Source organism: Branchiostoma belcheri, unplaced genomic scaffold (genome assembly GCF_001625305.1).
Source record: "Branchiostoma belcheri isolate BF01 breed outbred unplaced genomic scaffold, Haploidv18h27 scaffold1, whole genome shotgun sequence".
Lineage (NCBI taxonomy): Eukaryota > Metazoa > Chordata > Leptocardii > Amphioxiformes > Branchiostomatidae > Branchiostoma > Branchiostoma belcheri.
In genome coordinates this window covers 839,407-859,484 of record NW_017802379.1, presented here as the reverse complement: position 1 = coordinate 859,484, position 20,078 = coordinate 839,407, and the positions used below count along the sequence as shown (strand labels likewise).

Below are 20,078 nucleotides of genomic sequence, written 5' to 3'. Positions count from 1 at the left end.
GAATACATAAGAGCATGTGGAGAAGGATGCTATGGAGGAAGTCACTTGGTAGAACAGTTTGCTGCAGGTTTTTCAGTTCTTTGAGTAAAAACACTCCACCTAAACACTTCCAACCACAGAAACTCAGTGCAAAGACTCTCTCCACAACTGTGTCATCCAAAATGGCAGACTTAGCAAATGTTGTGAGTGCGCTGAACAATTTTGCTCCTCCAAGTCTAGCTGAGAGCTGGGATAACGTCGGCCTCTTAGTGGAACCATCCCCACCCCATCAGGTTGTTGTTGTCTTTATTCCTCTGCTCTCTCTTGTCGGGTGATGGTCACATGTTCTTGTGTGCTACATCCTCTCATGCATTCTCTCTTCCCTGCTGCATTGTACTCATATTAGCCTCTACCAGGCTTCGAGTACTCTCTAGTGGACCAACTCCCTTGGCATGTTATAGCTCACTATTTGACCGATTTCTACTCTTTTCAGCCATCTCCCAAAGCCTGGTAGAGGCTATAGTCATCTTTAGTGAGCCTCATGCTCCCGTTACTTCTTCCAATTGGCCGGCTTCAAGTCAGTCAGTGGTGGTTTCTTCTTCTCTTCTTTTCCTTGTTTGTTTTCATACTCTACTGTTTTCCTTTTCCATCTCCTATTTACATATTTACAAGTTCTCTTTATTTTTTCAAAACCAGGTATCCCGGATGCTGCTTACAAATGATCTGACAGAGGGCGTTCTTTCGGAAGCTGTAGAGAGGAAGGCGAACTTGATCTTGTCATACCACCCTCCCATCTTTGTCCCCATGAAGAGGCTGACACAGAGGAGCTGGAAGGAGAGGATCGCGGTTCGGTGTCTGGAGAACCGAATCGCTGTGTACTCTCCGCACACCGCGTACGATGCCGTGAAAGGAGGCGTAAATGACTGGCTGGCAACAGGCTTGGGTAAGTCAAGAGGGAAAAGTGATGAAGATGTTATAACGATAGATGTTATGTAGTCTCTGTCAGGCCAAATAGACAGACCAATATTGTTGTGTACTCCCCGCACACCACGCACGATGCCGTGAAAGGTGGCGTAAACGACAGCGGGCTTGGGTAAGATGCCTAAGATGGATTTTGTTCAGAGGGAAAGGTGATGAAGGATGAAGATGTTACAGGGACAGAGAGAGAAATATGACTCCTTTTCATGAAACTTGGAACAATGTATCTATTTTAGTGTGATATGCACTGGTAAGTGACAGCATATATGCAGTACTGATTCTGTGCACCAGGGTGTGCTTTTGTACCTCATGTTCAAAACAGTGATGCTGAAGAAGAGAGCTGGATGTCACTCAAAAAATCCAGAAGTAATCTCAATATTTTATCAAGTATTTAGAGTTGGCATTGTCTATGAATGGCTATTACAATTAAAGTTTGAATGGTCTTTCCTCCGAATGAAAATCCATTCTAATTGACCTAGTCTGTTAAGAAACAAACAAACAAGTTGACATCATCGCTAAGTTAAAAGTTTGAATGTTTTTTCCTTCAGGTGCTGGTCAGGTCCAGCCTCTGGAGGCATCAGTACAGACGCCCCCTCATGGATTCCTGTTAGAGGTGTTTGCTGACAAGTCGGCTGCAGAGGCTCTGCAGGAGAAACTTGCAGCTCTGCAGCAAGGAGAAGTTTCCACACAGGACATCACCACAGGGTCTGTCTGCAGTATTACTGTGGTAATAGCTGGGTGCTGTAGTTATCCTGGGTGCCATCCTTCTCATTTGGTGTTGGCTAGTAACAACAGGTGGTCAGTAGTAACTATGAAGGATGGCACCTAGGCTATGACTAGTAGAAGGTAGTTGCAATTAGTCTGTTAACAATATAGTGGAATTTTAGGCAAGAATATCAATGTGGACATGTACCAGCTCATTAATTGATTGCAACCTTAACGCTGGGTATCCATACATGACATCCCATAAGGAATCATGATTATAAACCAATTATTAATCTTGGGAAGAGGGGTTTAAATTGAAAAAAGTCTAAATTCATTGAAGGAAGAGACTTGACAATAACTTTCAGGCACATTCTTTGCCATTCTTTAATAGGAGTGGTGGCAGCTGCACCAGGATCAACATGAGGTGTTCCCAGCATGCATTGGTACAGGCTGTTGACTGTGTCAATCAAACTCTTGGAGACAAGGCAGACACAAGTCTTCAAGTGATGAAACTAGAGAAGGTAATTATAAAAAGTTCTTAAAAATTATAATGATTTAACTTTCACAGTTACAATTTTTTTCATATCAAGATTTTCTTTCTCTGTACTCTGTAATACTATTTTATACAAACACTTAACAAACAAAAGGAGTAGTGTTCATCATGGTATGCTTAGTTTACCGTATCATTGTTTTAGTAATTTCTGGCTGGAAAAGTGCAGTATATGTTGTCAGCCTTTTAAAAAGGGTACATGTATTCCTAAACGGTTCTTCAAGTTCAATCAACAGGTAGTTGAACTATGGTGTGAACTTGACGTCTCTCCATAACTCCAGCCCCCCCTCCCAGGTGCCGGAATGGGACGGCTGGTGACATTGGATGACCCTGTCACACTATCTGACCTGCTATCTAGGGTCAAGACTCATCTGGGACTGAACCATGTCAGACTGGCTGTGGGGGAGGGCAGGACCTTGGAAGGTGAGGTTCAAATTTTGAACTAACACATGTATATTAATTGGAGGCTGGCATTTTCAGGTTTAACCAATCACTTTGCAGACTTTCAAGCCATGAAATCTCTGTAACAACTCTCCCCTCAACAGTAGTTGAAACTAGCCTGAGTGTGAGCCTTTTTAGCTTTCGTCTGCTCCCCACTACGCGGGCCCGGTAGCAGACGAAAGCTGACTCAGGCTAAGTTGAAACAGGAAACTTAGCTATGAAGACTCCCCTCTGTTATTTTCCAGTCAGTAGCCAGAAAGCAGTTTTAAATTTGAGGTTAAGAGACAGGACGTGCTCCAAGCTGGGACCATCTTGCGATCCGATCCGTGACCTCAGCAGGATGGAACCAGTTTGTTGACCTTGACCCCTGAAGGACAAAGCTGTCCGTTATCTGTCCACACCTCATGCATCATGGGACCTCAGAATGTGTACCAGATACAGATGGTACTTCCCGCTGATACAGAGGAGGTGTTAAAGGAATAGTTCCTCAAGTTCCAAAATCATTTCAGTATGACAACTTCTTCGTGTATCATCATCATGGGACCTGAGAATGTGTACCAGATACAGATGGTACTTCCCACTGATACAGAGGAGGTGTTAAAGGAATGGTTTCTAAAGTTCATACTCACTTTAATACATGACAAAATCATTTCAGTACTAAAGTAAGACCAACATCTACATGTGGATCATCATCATGGGACATGAGAGTGTACCAGATACACAGATGGTATTTTGCACTGATACAATCATACAGTGGTTGGGGGTAGATCTTCAAATTCGTGCTCCCTCAAAGTAAAATCATTGAATCAGTGCTACTAAATATAAGACCATCCCATTTTGAGACATACAATCTGAATTGAGAAATAGCACTATTCATTTGAAAAATTTGGAATGAATCTTGAAGCCAAAAATTCAAGTCCATTCAAATCTGCAATCATTGACAATCATCTGGATAAACAGATGTTGAAAGGACAACATGACTTCATGCACAGGCTGCATGGGCCTGACCAGAGGCCATGGTCCTCTTTTACTGAGTCAAGTGCTTCAGAGTTGTGCAGTATTTCTTCTACATCTGTCACAGCTTGTCAGCAAATTGTTCCTCTCCAGGCTGGAGTGATGATTAACTCTCTAGACAGGTCTTACCCTGGGGAATGTGGACAGGTGTTGGCTGTCTGCCATCTGGGTCTACCTGTCCATCCTGATGTAAAAAAGCTGTTGGTCACATTTTTCAGTAGTGGTAACCAAGATAGTGGACATTGTAGAACAAGAGGCATTTCAGAACCTACTGTAAAACGTACCAAAACTATGAGATGCCAATTAAGACATTCACACACAGTTCAAGTTCAACCAAGAACATTAGAGTACATCTGCATGTCAAATTTATGCAATGCTTTGTTTTTGTTTGACATTTCTACAGTTTGAGTTTGATGAGATGGGTGGGGCTATGTCACGTGGTTGATCTATCAAGCATTGGAAAGACTAATCTGAAGCCTAGGTCTTGGCTACTTGGGAATGCTTAAACTTAACAATTCTTTGTCATCTTCAGTTGTCCTCATCAAGCTGAGGTGAACCAGCATGATGCTTTTCTCTAGTAGCTATGTTCTTCAATAATAAGAATTAACTTTTCTAACAAGTTAACATTGATGAAGATGTTTCAGGTACAGGCTGCATATATGACAAACTTAAGAGGGAACGGCAACTCAATTTTTTCCCATTCCTTGGCATCAGTCTGTGCTACACCTGGGCTTGCAGGATTTCCCCAGACCCTGTTTTTCTTTCTACAAGACGAGGGTCACTAACTCCTGTCTTGGGTACTGCTGTGTAACCCTGGAGTAATGGCAGAGGTCGCCACAAATAAACTTCACGGTGACCTCGGGTGACCTGTCCATCTGTCATGGCGGCAGTGATGACAACAGGCTGCTGCAGGTGGCCCCAGCGGTTACCATGGAAACACGCACACGCCTTGAACTTGACACCAGAGTGCTCGGAGAATTTAAAGAGGGCCTGCATGCCCTTTTTCATAAGGCATAATCCGACCTTTTATGATGCCTCCTAATCCGTAGGCATCCGCCCAAAAACATTGTAATTCGTAATCAGTATTTAGCTGTAACGCGTAACTGTTCATAATCAGCTCGTAATCGACGGTGAAAATTTTGCGTAAATCCTAATTACTACGGTCTACCCCCCATGCAGGCCCTCTTGAAACTGCAGAGAGGGTAAAGTAGGTTGAAGACAACCATGGCTAGGTTGTGTTGTTGTATGCCTAAGAACTTACGCCAAGGGAGTTGAAATAATTGGGTAGAAAGTGGTAGTAATGTTATGATATGGTTTAGAACTATGCGCCTTAGGGATGCTCTTAATCATCTCCCTCTTGTCTCAACTGTAACCTAGAACACTGATGTGCTGAGTGTATTTGACCATAACATGCAAAGGTTTGGAGAAGGTTGATAGTACACTAAGCTTTGGGAGGCTGACACTTTAACCTTCAGCCTGCTAAGGTAGCCATTTGGTACCAAATTTGTATCAGTTTTGTGTCCTGGCAGCAAGCAGAATGTTAGAACTCTTATAGATGAAAGTAGAAAGATTTATGTTTCTTGTTGTATCCTGTCATCTTCATGAAGAATAGCTATTTGCACATGCTTAGATGTTCTCAAACTTAGACTGTGGCAGGCCACCCTACTGAAGTGATCCTTGGTCCCCAGCCCGAGTGATTTGTAGAATCCCTCCAAACCTGACTTACAGGTCCTCTGAACTGTAACAGAAACACTTTTTGGATACTAAATAACCAGCTTTCAGGATAAATCAAGTTTTCTTGGCTCAGAAATGTTTGTTTTTCTAAGACTTGGCCGTCTTAAATCCTATTAAGACTGTTTTGTGATAAGCGTTCACTGTTTAGGTTTAATGCAACCCCAACCCCCGAGGCTGAAATCATTTGAATGTTAAACACCTGTTTGAGTTGTGATACAGTTTGTTGTTGTCTGGGGACTTTGTTTTTGCATCAATGAAATATTTATTTGCCCAAAATAGCACACATTCCATGTAAAGAAAAAGAGTGCCCTTCTTTGACAATGTTTCAGTCTTTTCAGTTAAAAGCACCTGTATGCTAAAAACTGTTGCCAACTTTGGTAACAAAGTTAATGTCCCATCTGTTTCCTAAATGTGAAAAATTACTTCCAATAGAAGTGTTGTCTGCACTCCATTTTTCAATGGTATTAAAGTGTTTTCCACAGTCCTATTTTTGAATCAACTGTTAAGGTCTTAAACTGTTGTTAAGCTAACTCATCAATCATCTTGTCCCTTCACATAATCCGCCCCACAAAAAACTCCTACTAAATTTCGACTTCTCCTGACCTATAACTTCCCACAGTCTGGGTCAGCACTGATGTGCACAACCTGTGACATTTCTTGGCAAATACAAGCACCGTAACTTACTGGTTTGATTAGAGAAAACATGGATTTCATCTCGCAGAATTCTTGCTGGTGAACCTGATCTTTAATGGTGCATATATTGTCTGATGTTTGGTCAGAGGTAATCTAGTATCTGCCGCAGAGGGATGAAAACTTCCGGACCACACTGGATCGCTTGGCTCAGAAATTACTTCCAGGCTACATCGTTGGTTATGGTTAAATGTTATGTCACCCTGTGTAAAACACTTTATTTGGCAAGTCTGTTCTCGTTTCTTGTGACACTTTCTGCAAGTGTTAAGTACATGTATAGAAAACTTTAAAAAGGAACTACGGTGGTGTCAGCTGGTTCTAATGTTACATGAAAGTTCTTCCAATCAAATCAAACATTTTCTTTCACCAGACCAACATTGAAACTGTAAAAGTTTAATGAATACATGTATGTCCTATTTTTCCAGGTTCCACCACATTTGGCAAGCCAGTTCTTGTTTCTCATGACACTGTCTGCAAGTGTTAACTTAACAGACCAACTTAAACTCTAAAAGTTTTACATGAATGTCTGCTGTTTTCCCAGGTCCCACAGTGAGAAGTGTTGCCCTGTGTGCTGGTTCAGGTGGAAGTGTGCTGAAGGGGGTCAGAGCCGATGCTTACCTGACGGGGGAGATGTCTCATCATGATGTGCTGGATGCTGTTGCTATGGGAACGAGTGTCATCCTGTGCGAACACAGCAACACTGAGAGGGGTTTCCTACGTGTGTTGCAGGGGAAGCTGACTGCAATGTTTGATGGGAAGGTTGAGGTGATGGTGTCAGATGTTGACAAGGATCCTCTTGAAGTTGTGTAATATTGGAATCAGCACATTGGTAAAATTGTACTGCTGTAACAGTCAAGGGGCATGTAGTACGGTCTCCTGGCTCCTGGGATTCGAACCCAGGCAAACTCAACACACCAACTGCAAGGCCAAAAGGTCTGGACCAGTTGGACTGGTCAGTTGGTGGCACTTGATCCCCACTGTTACAAACAACCCATAATGTATTGTGCATAGCACTTCAGCAAAACATCTTGTTAGAGGCCGTATTTAATTAAGAAATACAACAGCTGGTCTAAAGAGAGATTTTCCTTGCAGAGCCAATTTTGTATATTCTACTTGTCAATGGAACATGTCAGAAGCACCTATTATCAACAGTGACGTCTGTCCAACACTGGAGAATGTACTTCATACTTCATTGGGCTTCAGTGTTATGATAGGTGGATATTGGACCAGTTGAACGGTCAAGCTCATGTATTAGTGGATAGATCACAAAATTTATATATACCATGTTAATACATTTACTAAAGGTTATTCCATTTGTCAAGTTTAAGGGGATAAAATTAGTGTTGATTTTAGACCAATCTTGCTTGTCATGTTTAACTATTATCCTGATACCCCTTGAACATCTTAATGGAATAGCCCCAAAACTATTCTATTTTGTTTGAAAACTTTGAGCACAAGTCTAATAATTATTTGTAACTGATCAGCAAGTACAAACTTACAGCACTCCTTGCTCAAAGGTTTCACGCCTCAAATGAGAGCTGTGAGCCGGGTTTGCTTGATGGTTCTGTGTACACCATGCCTCTCCCATCTGTCACATCCTGCAGAAATAGGGGTCCCCTAGGTGAGACTCGGCATCCCCCAAAAATAAATCCTGTCAGCGGCTTCTCCATGTCCTCTTTGTTCCATCACCAATCCGTCTTGGGTAGTTGTGAGCTACAAGAGGCAGGCAATTACCCAACGCTCGTTTATTCTTCATAATGGCTGTAGAGGGAGGGACAACAAATTGATCTGGAATGGGGTGTTATGTCCTTACCGATAAATGCCATTGAAGCCGGGAACAGATGATGCATGAAGAAGTTTTAGTGCCTCCAAAAGTGGATTTAATCAATAAGCTGCGTTCTGATTGTTGCAGATTTCTGTTTACATTATCGCATTTGACCTAATTGTTGTTGTAACGAGGTACAGCTTGTCTTGTGGGCTAAATGAAGTCTTTATTCAGTAAATTTCTATGTCTAAAAGTGAGAACTCATCCCTGAATATGCAGTGCAAATTGCAAAATGATTTCTGAATTTGTTAGTTTGTCGAAATTTGTCGAAGCACAACTTTCATCATGAAGAACTGTGATGGTGAACAGGCCAAAGAAACTCACCCTGAGAACCGTTTTACTCCCATTATATTATACATGTAACTGACACGTAACACCTGCCCAGCTGTATATTTTCCAACATTTTCCCATGTAGACTGAATCAGACAATTCTTTTATTTAGAATCATGTTACCAAGATATTTGTAATCATTGATCTGTCTAGAGGCTCAAGTCCAATGACAAAGTTCTTCCAGGCTTGAAACATTATCACTGGAAGAAATACATGTACATTGTCTTGCTATGTGTTGGATTGCAATATTTGGGAAGAATGTTTGTGACCGTTTTGAATGTCTTGTAGATCTAAAAAGGTCACCATCTTGGGTCCTCGTGCTAGTTCTTTCAAGGCACCTAAGCTGGTAATGGAATCCTCTCATGTACTCTCATGACAGTCAAGTTCAACGAACTCTCAGCTGCCTTGACCTCAAGTGACCGTCAGCTCTGTCACCACTCAGGTTCATCTGGAAGCTGTTAGCATCATAAGGCTTCTCTCAAACTTCTTGGTGCAAAGTTTTATGAAAACCAGAAATCAGCCATTTCCGATTTAAAAGGTCAATCAAATGTACCTTTTTATTTCCGGACAAGTCACTTCCATGAATTTTTCTTCATCACTGAGTTGACTTCAAAGGTTCTTGGAAGAGAAATGAAAAATTGAGAATTGTACTCAATTGGAAAGGATACTAAAACAATGGTACAGACTAGTAAGCTTGACTTGATATAAGGCCGCTGGTTCAGTCGAGTCTGCCAAAAACAGTTAATCTTCTCTCCTTGCAGCATTTAATGTTTATGTATGTCCTGCACAGGTTAAGTGTGGGGATGGGGACAATTCCATTCTTTATGGGGGTCAAACTCTTGACAAAGACAGATTTTCTGTCTCCTTTGAAAAATTGTGTCATTGATTACCTTGGGTAAAACAAAGGCCAACACAAGGATGGCGCAGTTAATATCTCATACAAATGTCGACCCTTTATCCTTCCTGTATGAAGGTTGAGAGATTTTTTTATTACTTTAAATGGCTGCCTGCGTGTCATGTAGCAATATAATGGTTGGTCTAATGAGACCAATACTATATGTTCATTAGTCTGACACAGGGCTTTTAATACAAGTAATCATCAAAATGTAGGTCAGATCAGTCATTTGCAGGACTGGTACAAAAATGTGTGGATGATGCAAGGACTGAATTCTATTACATAGAGAGATATCTTCACTAACATCCATATAAAAATCATTTGTATTTTGACATTGCAACCGCCCCACACAAGCAGACCTGTGCTTTGACCCTTGAATTATGACTGACTTTTCTAAGACTGTTAAAATAAAGATTCAGCACTAATATTAACAATAAAATTCAGACAAGTGGCAACTATTCTCCAATATCCCCCAGCTGAAATGCCTGTTTTTTTAGACCCATCAGTATAAGGGAACTACTTGTTCTTCTTGTACATTCTTGGGGTGATAAGTCACAGGAAGAATTTCTTCTTTTACTCCAAATGGAAAAGAAGGAAAGACTTGTGACGGTTGCTTTGCCAAAGGTCACATTCCGGAGAAACTGGTTCATTGGGAAATAGAAAACTTCCTGCCAGGGTTACCCAGGGTCATGGTGGCTTTTTAAAGTCAGAGCCAGCCACACTGGCTTGATTATTTCTGAATATGAAATTTGAGAGTCAACTTACATTAGAAATTATTATACTTGAAGAGGTGTGTTATTTTTTATGATGACTGGATGGCATTGGCATTTTATGACACTCAAGTTTTGCAACTCAACCCTAACTTGCTACCAAATTGCATATACATGTTATACCCTTGTATAATTTGAGATCTTTGACAGGTTGTTTCTTACCAGAAAGTTCTTATCAGTTTTAAATCGGGTATGTGGGAACTTCTGGGCTCACTTTGCATCATTAACTTGTAAAAGAACCACCTGCCGAAACATCAACTAAGCAACACACATTCTCCATCATTTTATAACATAAACTATGCAGAAACTATCTGTAATTGTGTAAAAGTCCAATTGAATTTTGGATAACCTTGATCATTCCTTAAAGACACCGGAGAAAAATAAAGAATTCCTCTCAAAGATATTTTACATCCATGCCATATTTGGTCACACAAGGGTTGCCCAGGTGGGCGTGGTTTTCGTGACGTCACTTCTCGTCACGTGACCGGTAAAGTTGGGACGACAGAAGTGCCAGTGGGTGGAAAATAGCGCAGCGGATAGAAAACTTCCGGAAAATTGTTCTGGAAAATACGAACTTCTGGTGGTCTTCCGAAGAATCTACCTTGAAGAACCGAAGCAGAGGGATTTCTCCGACGGTCGAGCTGATTTCTGAGGGAATTTGATGCCCAGAAATAAAGTAATGGAAGACTTAGGTGAGTGATACAAATCGTTTGGCACCAAATAGTGAAAAACGTGCGTTGTGAACCGGGGAGTTTTCCGGATGCCAGCACGCTCTCAGCTCGATATAACTTCTCTTGTTTACTTTATCCCACTCCTCAAAACTTCCTGGATACCCCAGACGGCTTGGAATTCGTCTGGCACCTTCCGAAACGCGACGTTGACGAGCTAGTTTAGCCATTTGTTTATGGTTCTAGGGTGGGAGGGCGGCCTCCGGTCTAAGTTAGAGATGACGCGCCACCTGGTTTTTGGGACAGGTTTCTGATTAAAATTTATGGCACAGACAAGACATACTGCCAGTATCGTAGATCCACGATACAGCCACGTTCCTTGTACATCATATATCTAGAAAATATGGGGTTTGAGGGCATAGAGCGCCGTTCAAACTCTGCGAGGGGTCATAGTAAGATGTCCGATTTGAAAATAATATCCTGTGTTGGGTAAACACTGGTGTTTGGGGTTTGGTATATGTGGGTCAGTCTATCACATGCGACCTTTGGTACGATCAGTTCACTTCAGTTTCATATATCACAAGTACTTAAACTAAAGTTAAAGACATACTGTACCAAAAGAAACACATAGACCCTTGTTGTAGACGATATTGTTGATTATCTTCATAGTGCTAGGTCATCATGACATATGGCACTCCATTTCTGGTTGATGAGCATTTGTTTCCTTGTTTGTTTCCTTGTTTGTTTCCTTGTTTGTCTGTGGATCATCATCCACCTGTGAAAAACAAACATAAACAACAAACAGTTATTTTGTTATGTGTTGATATAGCTTCTTTATTATAAGACTGGCCCTAAATCTGCCAGTCTGGATGAAAATTTTGTTTTCTTTGTCCATGAATGCTGCTTTGTGGTTTTACTGTTGGTTCTATTGAGTATGGAACTGTATGTTGCATAATCATATCAAAATATTGCACAGTTTGTTGTGATATGGTATATCCATAGTCATAACCCAGATCAAAATGTGTTATCAAATCCTGGTGTTCATGTTTTGAGCTGCTAGAATTACGATTTCATGCTGACAAGTGATACGGACCATTATAGTATCATAGCCGCATAATGATTATGTGACTTCATACTGTGTATTGGTAGCCTTAAGTCATCTACAAAATGACATATGGGAGAAAATACTCAGTATGATTATTCCATGAGGATGCAAATGCCATGACTCAACAAAATCTATTTGAAAGAAGTTGCTAACAATAACAATGTCCAAATGCTGCCAAGTTGCGCGCCTAAGTCCCGGAAAACAGCCGGACACACCAGTGGAAGACTGCAGCAGCCTGGCATACTGATGGAAGACTTTATCATGATCACACCACTTTGGAAGAATGAACCTCTGGCGATAAGATGAATAGGCAATCTGCAGCAGTGCTGTTGCTGGGCAAAGGGGCAGCAGTCACTGTGCAAGGGTGAAGCCTTAAGATCAGATATATTATGCCACAAAGTCAGCAGACAGGAAGTATGGTATAGCTCGGACTACTAAATAACAAGACCATGAACTTGAAATAGGTCGTTGTCAGGCATAGCCAGGCACTATTTCTTGATGAGTGCTTGCCTGTGTGACCTCTTGAGCATTAATTATAACGTTATAGAAGTACTAGACTGTAAGAGCATCCAGGAACATTTTATAAGACTAAGAGATTGTCCTATCTAACAAATGGACTTACTAGATCTACATTGTACTTAGCTACAAGACAAGAGGAGGCAAATAAAATATGACAACAATGATGTCATTTATGTTAATGTAGTTCAAATGCCATTGTTTGTATTATGAGGTAAGAATATTGCCCGACAGATACATATGAACTTGGTCTTGATATTAAATTTGCAATAGTTCTATTGACACTTAACAAATAACAGTTCAGCAATAGTCTTGTTAATACATACATATTTGTGTATGATTTCATTTTGGTCCAGAGCTAGAAATAGCAATGTCCCTGGTGCAATGCAGATTTAGATCTTCTGTGGAATTGAATTAGGCTGGATGCTGACCCAGTTAGAGCTAATCCACCCTGTGATAGTGAAGGTGATCAACTACTTGTGTATATCACTGCAGATTAGGACCGGATTCGTAGGTTGTCTGGCTAGACTCAACATCGCATATGATATATTCTTCTTGCTATCAAAGCAACCACCAATATATAGAATTTGTAGTATTGGATGTGACTCATAAGTCATTGATATCACAGCCGAAACCAGTATAGATGTCCCAGACAGATATTCATACAAAGCCAATGTTTTCTGATGGGAAATTTTATTGAAAATCTGATCAGTGTGAAGTCGTAATCATATCAGAGGTAGAATTCCAGAAATGAGCAAATACCAATTGTGATTATATGAAATTATTGTTGGTTATGGAATTGTTATTTTTATGTACATCATTGTTATTAATTACAGACACAATTGTTGTAACTTGCACATATTTTCTGCAAGCGGGACAAGACCAGCATGCCTCCATGTGAGGTTTTCTGTGGAATGTCCTGGGTGTAGTTTGTTGAGGCTGGTTCTTGTCAGGCTAACCCTCCCCTGTGGATGGCAGGCATAGCTGCCCCATGTCTACAGCTGGGACAAGGCAGGAAAAAGTAAACAGTTTTGTCATGGCTAATCAAGAAATTTGGTGATTTGAGAAAAAAATAATGGTAGTGATCCATCCCTACAGTAATGGTTTTGATTGAACTTAACAATGGAAGTTTTGAAATGTTGATACATGTACATGTACCATATTTCATTCACAATTGTATCTATACATACGGTACAGGCTATAAGAGTGAACGCTATCACTTCACAGCCAAAGAGTGGTAGGCAAAAAGCGAATGACGGTTGGCTGATTTGCCTACCAATAATTTGCATATTTCTTTAAATAATTTGCATGTAAACAAAAACAGTGATCGTTTGTATGCAGACAGTACAATGATTTCGATAATGTATACTTCTAGCACTACGAGTATTGTTTTTATGCCATTCAATATCTTTGTTACAGAGGTTAGGCAAGATAACTTATTCAGTGGTTTGCCCTTTCCGATTCAACACCTTCTGGTCTGCAGGTGTAGGCTGGCTACTGCTAGGGGGAGGCATCCTGCCCCAGACTGCCCCCCTCCCACAGGCATATACCTGATATACATGTTATTGTTTGAACCTCCCACTAGACCAAAATGGTTCAAGGATGTCTTCATCTTGATAAGGGCTCTCAGTTGCAGCTGGGGATTTAGGAGGTACCAGGCACATGGTCTCTGAACTCCTGTTAGCCCACTTTTCAAAGATTATTGTACTAGTATCATTGTTAAGTTATTTGTGGGTATCAAACAGATGTTGCTTATATGTGCATGTCGCCAGGGTAGTGCTAACTTGTACTCTCCAAACAGATGGAGCAAAGGACTGTCAGACAAGTCCGGTTGCCAGAAAACATTTTAACCTTTTACCACATCTGCTTGGAGAGTTGTCATCATCATCATCATCTTTGCCACTCTCATCTGTGAAGAGACTCAGAGAGTAGTGCCAACTGTTTGGTAAAACTCCTGGAACCTAATAAGTTCCAGGATGAAATGAAGGGAATTATTCTCATTTTTTTTTTAAAATAAGAATAATCTTGTTATAATGTTCAATAACAGTAACATCTACATTAGATGTACATGTATGTTCATGAACTTTGGCATGAGAATTGGACTTGTACAAAGTGAGCACTAGTCTTGAATTAAAGCTCTACATCTCCACCACTGTGGAAGAAACCTTTTTGTTTGACAAACCACTTCCAAATGGACGTGCTGTATACAAAACACAATTTCTGGTCCAGGAGTCTTGGAATGCCAAGAGGAGGGGGGAGTTCCACTATCGGGATGGGAGTTCCCTCCAGATTCCTTCCCTGACCCTGGGTGAGTTTTTGTATACAGTGTCAGGCCAGTTGAAGAAACACATTGTTTGAAACTGATACTTCCAAAGACATGCCTGCATTCTTGTGAAATAGGTCAGAGGAACCTGTCGTGATAAATTTGTCTCTCCAACATGTATATCAACTTCAGTGCTGTAGCATTGCAACGGTTCTTTTTCAGGATTAGAAAGAGTACATGAGAAAAGAAATGAAAGTTAAACAGGTGGTCAATGAAAGGAGCAAACTTCTAAGGTAGCATCAGTGGTCAAGCAAAATGCTATGCTTGTCTCTCTTTATACTCCCAAGGGTAAGAGCACCTTATGCCCCTATTTAGAAAAAAATATTTCTGTACTTTCTTTTGCTTTTTGATATATAGAACTTCCTTTATATCTTCTCAGTGAATCAAAAACACATTCCAATCCATTGATGTTTGTTCACTTACAACAGCCTCTTGCCTTGGTTTGTTGCTGACCAAGCAAAACCAGTCTAGCCGTTCTATGTCAATACCGATGGTCAGGACTCCATAGTAATAATGACACCGAACTACAGTCACTTACAAGTATAGATGTCCAAGACTGGGATTAGAGTTAAACTACCTGTGAAATTGGATGCAGAGGTTCGGGTGTTGTGTTGGGAATTGGGGGAAATCCCAGCTATGTTCAAGCTTTCCATGGCATTGATCGGAGAAAAGTTAATCTGAGAAGTCATCGATTTCACCAGAATTCCCGTCAATTCTGCTCACTATGGGTGATAAAGGCAGCGCCACACACATATAGCCATCCCAAGTCAAAAAAAAAATCTTGACACCTTTAGTATTAATAGGGGGCAAATCAATTGGACTTGCTGTATCATGGATTTTCTATTTTATAATGTACATTGTATGTATAGAGTCAACATTACTTTGTTACTTAGCTTGTTGTTGATAATATTCCTGTAACATTTCTTGTTAATCAATTAGAAGATCGACCATCCAATAGTCTAGCCTTTAGTTAGTCAATATTGCTCTGTTAGACCTTCCAGCCCCTCCTGCTCATTGGACCATTGGAGGTCAAGGGCAAGATGATAAAGAAAGTGAAATATCTGTAGATGTCTCCAAGTTTAGATAATTTTTGCAGTTAGGTGTTTTGATTTGAGAAATTCCAGTGTTTCCTCAACACACAGGATGATGTCATTCAACACAGGTGGTGCTTAATCTCAAGCAGATGTTAGAATCATGGTCAATTTTCCACAAACATGACAAATATATACAGTGGTAAAAACAATATTATGCGGATGCCATTGAACCCCTAGCCTAATTTTTATCAGTCTGCAAAACTGCAGGTTGCTTAATTTTTCTTCTGCAGTATTGAAAATGTGTCTGCAAAATGCAGACTGCAGGTGGGTATGTCTAACATTGATGTATCTGCTTGTAGATAGCATGTTACCAGGAGATGAGTGATGCATCCAGAGTCGATGTTTGTCTTTGTTGAAACGAGATACCCAGGGGTGACATGTGCATCTATTTTAGACTGATACACACAGCCATATACATAGCTGTATTTTGACACAGGCATCATCCAGCAAACCCTGAGGTCTAGCCTGACCCAGCGCTATCCTACTCTGTTTTTCTCAGTTTCCACACTTGCCTCTCACGAACATGTTTTCCACGGCTCCTTCATATATATATGAGGCAAGAATGGGAGCCACAGAAAACCAACCAGGACTAGTAGGAGGATACCATTACAGACCTGGTTTCTCACTACCTGGTATATACACCAGATTCCTTTCCTGAATCTCTAGTTATCATGTCAGTAGAAGTCTTCAGTACGTATACTGTTGGCCACTTGGCTGTAGTTCCAAGGGACTTGTAGATGTTTTGAATGATTAATTACATACCAAATTACCGATAGAGATATTTCTTGTCATAGTGATGTGTCGGTACAATAACAAAGGATCTAGATGAAATGCTTTCTTCTTATAATAAGTTATATATTTATCTGTCTCTATATCTAGGTTTTTAGATCTAAAACAACAGTATCTTTACATACCAGTATGACAGCTTATATATGGCTAGAAAGTTGCTGTTTGAGTAAACCAATGTCTTCCATTTCAGGGTTCTCACCAGGATTTTTTCACAGCGTAGGGGTCAGGTATAGAAGGGCAACTTTCTGCGGCGCGAGTCAAGCACCGAGTCCCCAAAACATGGGCCTGATATTCTCCCCCAAACATTTTGTAACTCATATTAACCACTTAAGACACTATTTATTGTTTATTGGGGGACAGATTTTGTTTTCCCTCTGTTATAGCTTCATTCTTAAGTTATATATTCATTTTTTTAAAGATTAATGAAGCTTCTGCCCCCAAAAACCACCCCTACGCTGGTTGAAACACAGTGTAGGGGGCTAAATCACAGCGTAGGGGGTCAAAATCACAGCGTAGGGGGCCCCTACGCTCAAACAGCCTAGTGAGAACTATGCATTTTTATGTGTTTTTCCTTGAAACCTCTTATTTATATTTTGATCAGGCTAGATGTTTGCAACATGATACGTATGACAGAAATAGATAACTCTTGACACAATAAATCCTGTTGACAGCACTGCCACAGTGCCACAGGTCTATACCAGGTATTATGGATTTATTTATTTACATGTACTTGGAACACACGTTCATTTTGCATTTGATGCTTTCTTTCCATAGATCTACTTCATAAAGGCACAAGCATCATAATTGAATGGATACGATAATTTTTGGAAGGATGTTGATCTATATGTGATAATATGTAGGTCTGGTAGCACAACTGAACTTTGACATTGAACATGACTTTGACAGGATTGTAGCCATAATCTGTAGCCATGGTAACATGAAAGAATGGATGCAGACGTCACGTATATGGGAACATTGTTGCATTTCGCTTTTAGTGGCTCTGTACTCTTGAATTATTGATAACACTTTATTCAATAACGTACTCAATTGTGCAGTTACAGAGAGGCATTTAGAGTTGTTAGATGATATGGAGACCATAGCCTGATGTTATGTAACACATTTAGACTACTGGTATATTGCACCTATGTGATATTCATTATCAAAATAAGATGGTGTATATATATTCATCATCATCATTATCATGTGCGCATATATTTACCAAATGTTGACCAGCCAAAGTTTTGTACATCACTTTACCAAGTAATATAGATCCGGATGTCCTGTTTAGAGGAGACCTTGGTTAAAGTTTAGTCAACAAAGTCCAAACAACAAAGTACTAGTACAATGCACTGTGCAGTCTGTGCAGCCTTGTTTTCATTTTCAAATTTTATGATGCTGATATGAACCTGTACCAATATCAACCCAAGCAAATACCCTATCCTAGGGAAGTACATGTAGTGATAATACTGATGTACCAGTACTTAGTCATTCATATACAATGCAGATAGAGGCATATCCAGTAATTGGGCTGCAACTTATGATGCAAGTTTAGTTACAGCCAACATTTACGGTATAATCAAGTCCAATATTAAGCCTTATTGTTATACAAAGTTTATAGCTTCACAATATAACACCAGCTGTCACCTGATGGTTGACCTAGCCACAGCTGTCACCTAACTAAGGTGATGAGCTGAGGACGGACAAGACGTGGCAACCCTTAAGTCGTACAGGATTAAGACTGTCTTTTCTTATTAAGGTTAAAAGCCTACCTTGGCAGATTGGTATGTCAAAACTGATAAAGTGTTGCTAAGTTGGGTTCAAAACCAGAGCTGGGTAGGTACGCTATTTACTTTTGACAATGTTGGAATTTTGATCTATGTTTTAATGAGTGTCATTATGTGTTGGAGTTTGTTTCATCAGCTGGTGTTTTAGGATTTAATGTGCTTCAGTATTAAGTTCAGTATTTACAATCACTGTACATCTACAAGGGTAACGTATTGTCAAACGATACATATTTCTGTCTTATGTGCAATTTTATGTGGGCAAGCACTGTATATAATTTTTACAGAAATATTTTCTTTATTTATCCAGTGTTTTGGTTTCATACAGATTTTTTGCATGTGCATGAACTATCTGTACATATGAGGTAGGGACTAATAACTGAAAATAGGTTAATGCAAATACTCTAGAAACTGACTAATATTTGCAGAAATCAGGCAGAAATGTTATAGAATACTACATTGTAGTGAAATGATATTCTCCACCATGTTGATTCTGCAGTTCTTGTCCAACATGATAGGCTATCAACAGTAGCAGGGATTGGCATGTCAGGAAAAAAATTGGTAAAACTTTGCACAAAGTTCAAATGTAGTTTTGCAGACTGTAGTATTATTGGCCTTGTGTTGCGTACCTGGATTTTGGGACTGGGACATTTCGCTTTCTGATAAGATGCCCAGATTAAGCTGAGCTATTCTTGCGTTTTGAACGAGGCTTAAAATAGAAAGTGGCCAAACAGGGAAAGGAGGTCCCCTGATGAATATGCAAGACGCTTTAGGTGTTTCTATTTGCAAGGTGTCAAGTGGAGTACACACCCTCCTTTGAGGGTACGATAGGGTATTTGCGAGCACTAAGTTTTGACAATGATAAGAGATCAAAAGCATAGATTCTAACTGTAAACAAAACAAATTGTTTGGTTCTGCATCAGATGTATTCTAATTCATAGCAAGAACTTATGTCTGTCAAGAGTTAGACCTTAGAAAAGTTTTGTGACAGTTCCACCTTCAGTTAGACCCCTATCCTGCCCTTTCACCAAACAGGAAATGCAGGGGATCACGCTGCCCACATCCCCTCAGGAATGACGTAGAAAGCCAAAGCCAGGTAACAACATGGTCCGCTCTTTTGATCTCTGACGTCCTCAGGCTAACTCCAGACAACAGTTTCTCAAAACATCCTCAAGTTTTTTTGGTAGACAGAACCAAGAACGTTCCTGCAGTGTTACCAGCCTGTTTCTCTCTGTTGATTTTTGGGAGTATATAGAACAGCTTGGATGCCAGTTGGTTGACCCACAAGCAGCCCCAGCCTGTGTTTACACTTGTGGGGGTTGGTAGGTCGCCCGTCCTTTACAGAGGTGTTTGCCGATTTCCTTGGGCCCTGCCGCAGGTCGGTGCAAGTATGTGCTGAGAGCCAACTCCGCCCGATTGTGCCGCACAAAGAGAAGGTAAACCTGCCCCTCGTTGAGCGCCGGTTGTCGTGCCGTGTTGACAGACGTCTGCAGTCGTTCGCAGGTTTACATCCATTTTTTTCTTGCAGCAGAAGTACATGTTAGTGTGCAGAGCTCTAACCCAGTATCATGTTTCATGTCCTAGTAGGAGACTATCCCTTCAGCTTTAAGAGTGCAGTGACCCTCATAACTTGGAGAGGTGTTGTCCTTTACAACTTTAAGATTCACCCTGTGCTCTCAAGTTAGGTGACATCCGAAACCATGTTCTGTTCAAGATCGTGTCAGGAAATAGGCCATTTTGTGTTTATTTGATACCTCTTGTGCGCTGAGGCACACCTATATTGTGATAAAAATTACAAGGAGACACCATTACTTTCAGTTGTAACTTTAAAAACCTTCTACATGTACTACCATTTTGAACCCAAAGACCCAAGAGGATATGTTGTTCAGGA

The 20,078-nt window shown here is 40.5% G+C and overlaps 2 protein-coding genes across 2 annotated transcripts in view; both read left to right on the top strand.

Annotated features, from left to right (window-relative positions):
- Positions 1 to 3: 3 nt before the first annotated feature.
- LOC109468050 (NIF3-like protein 1) lies at positions 4 to 8,053 on the top strand. Its single transcript, XM_019766274.1, has 5 exons — positions 4 to 272; positions 676 to 926; positions 2,057 to 2,183; positions 2,494 to 2,635; positions 6,633 to 8,053. Exons 1-5 carry the CDS (start codon positions 15 to 17, stop codon positions 6,899 to 6,901), a joined length of 1,047 nt encoding a protein of 348 aa, XP_019621833.1. The 5' UTR covers positions 4 to 14; the 3' UTR covers positions 6,902 to 8,053.
- Positions 8,054 to 10,382: 2,329 nt separating this feature from the next.
- LOC109464298 (paxillin-like) overlaps positions 10,383 to 20,078 on the top strand; it is a 31,139-nt gene continuing 21,443 nt past the window's right edge. Inside the window, exon 1 of the mRNA XM_019761254.1 lies at positions 10,383 to 10,603. The gene's annotated coding sequence lies outside the window, so the exon portion shown is untranslated. The remainder of the gene's footprint in view (positions 10,604 to 20,078) is intronic.

Excerpts from the sequence above, each read along its gene's own strand:
- LOC109468050 (XM_019766274.1), top strand. The coding sequence starts at position 15 with ATGTGGAGAAGGATGCTATGGAGGAAGTCACTTGGTAGAACAGTTTGC. Across the intron at positions 273-675 it reads AACCATCCCCACCCCATCAG|GTATCCCGGATGCTGCTTAC; the intron begins GTTGTTGTTGTC and ends TTTCAAAACCAG. Across the intron at positions 2,184-2,493 it reads AAGTGATGAAACTAGAGAAG|CCCCCCCTCCCAGGTGCCGG; the intron begins GTAATTATAAAA and ends CCATAACTCCAG.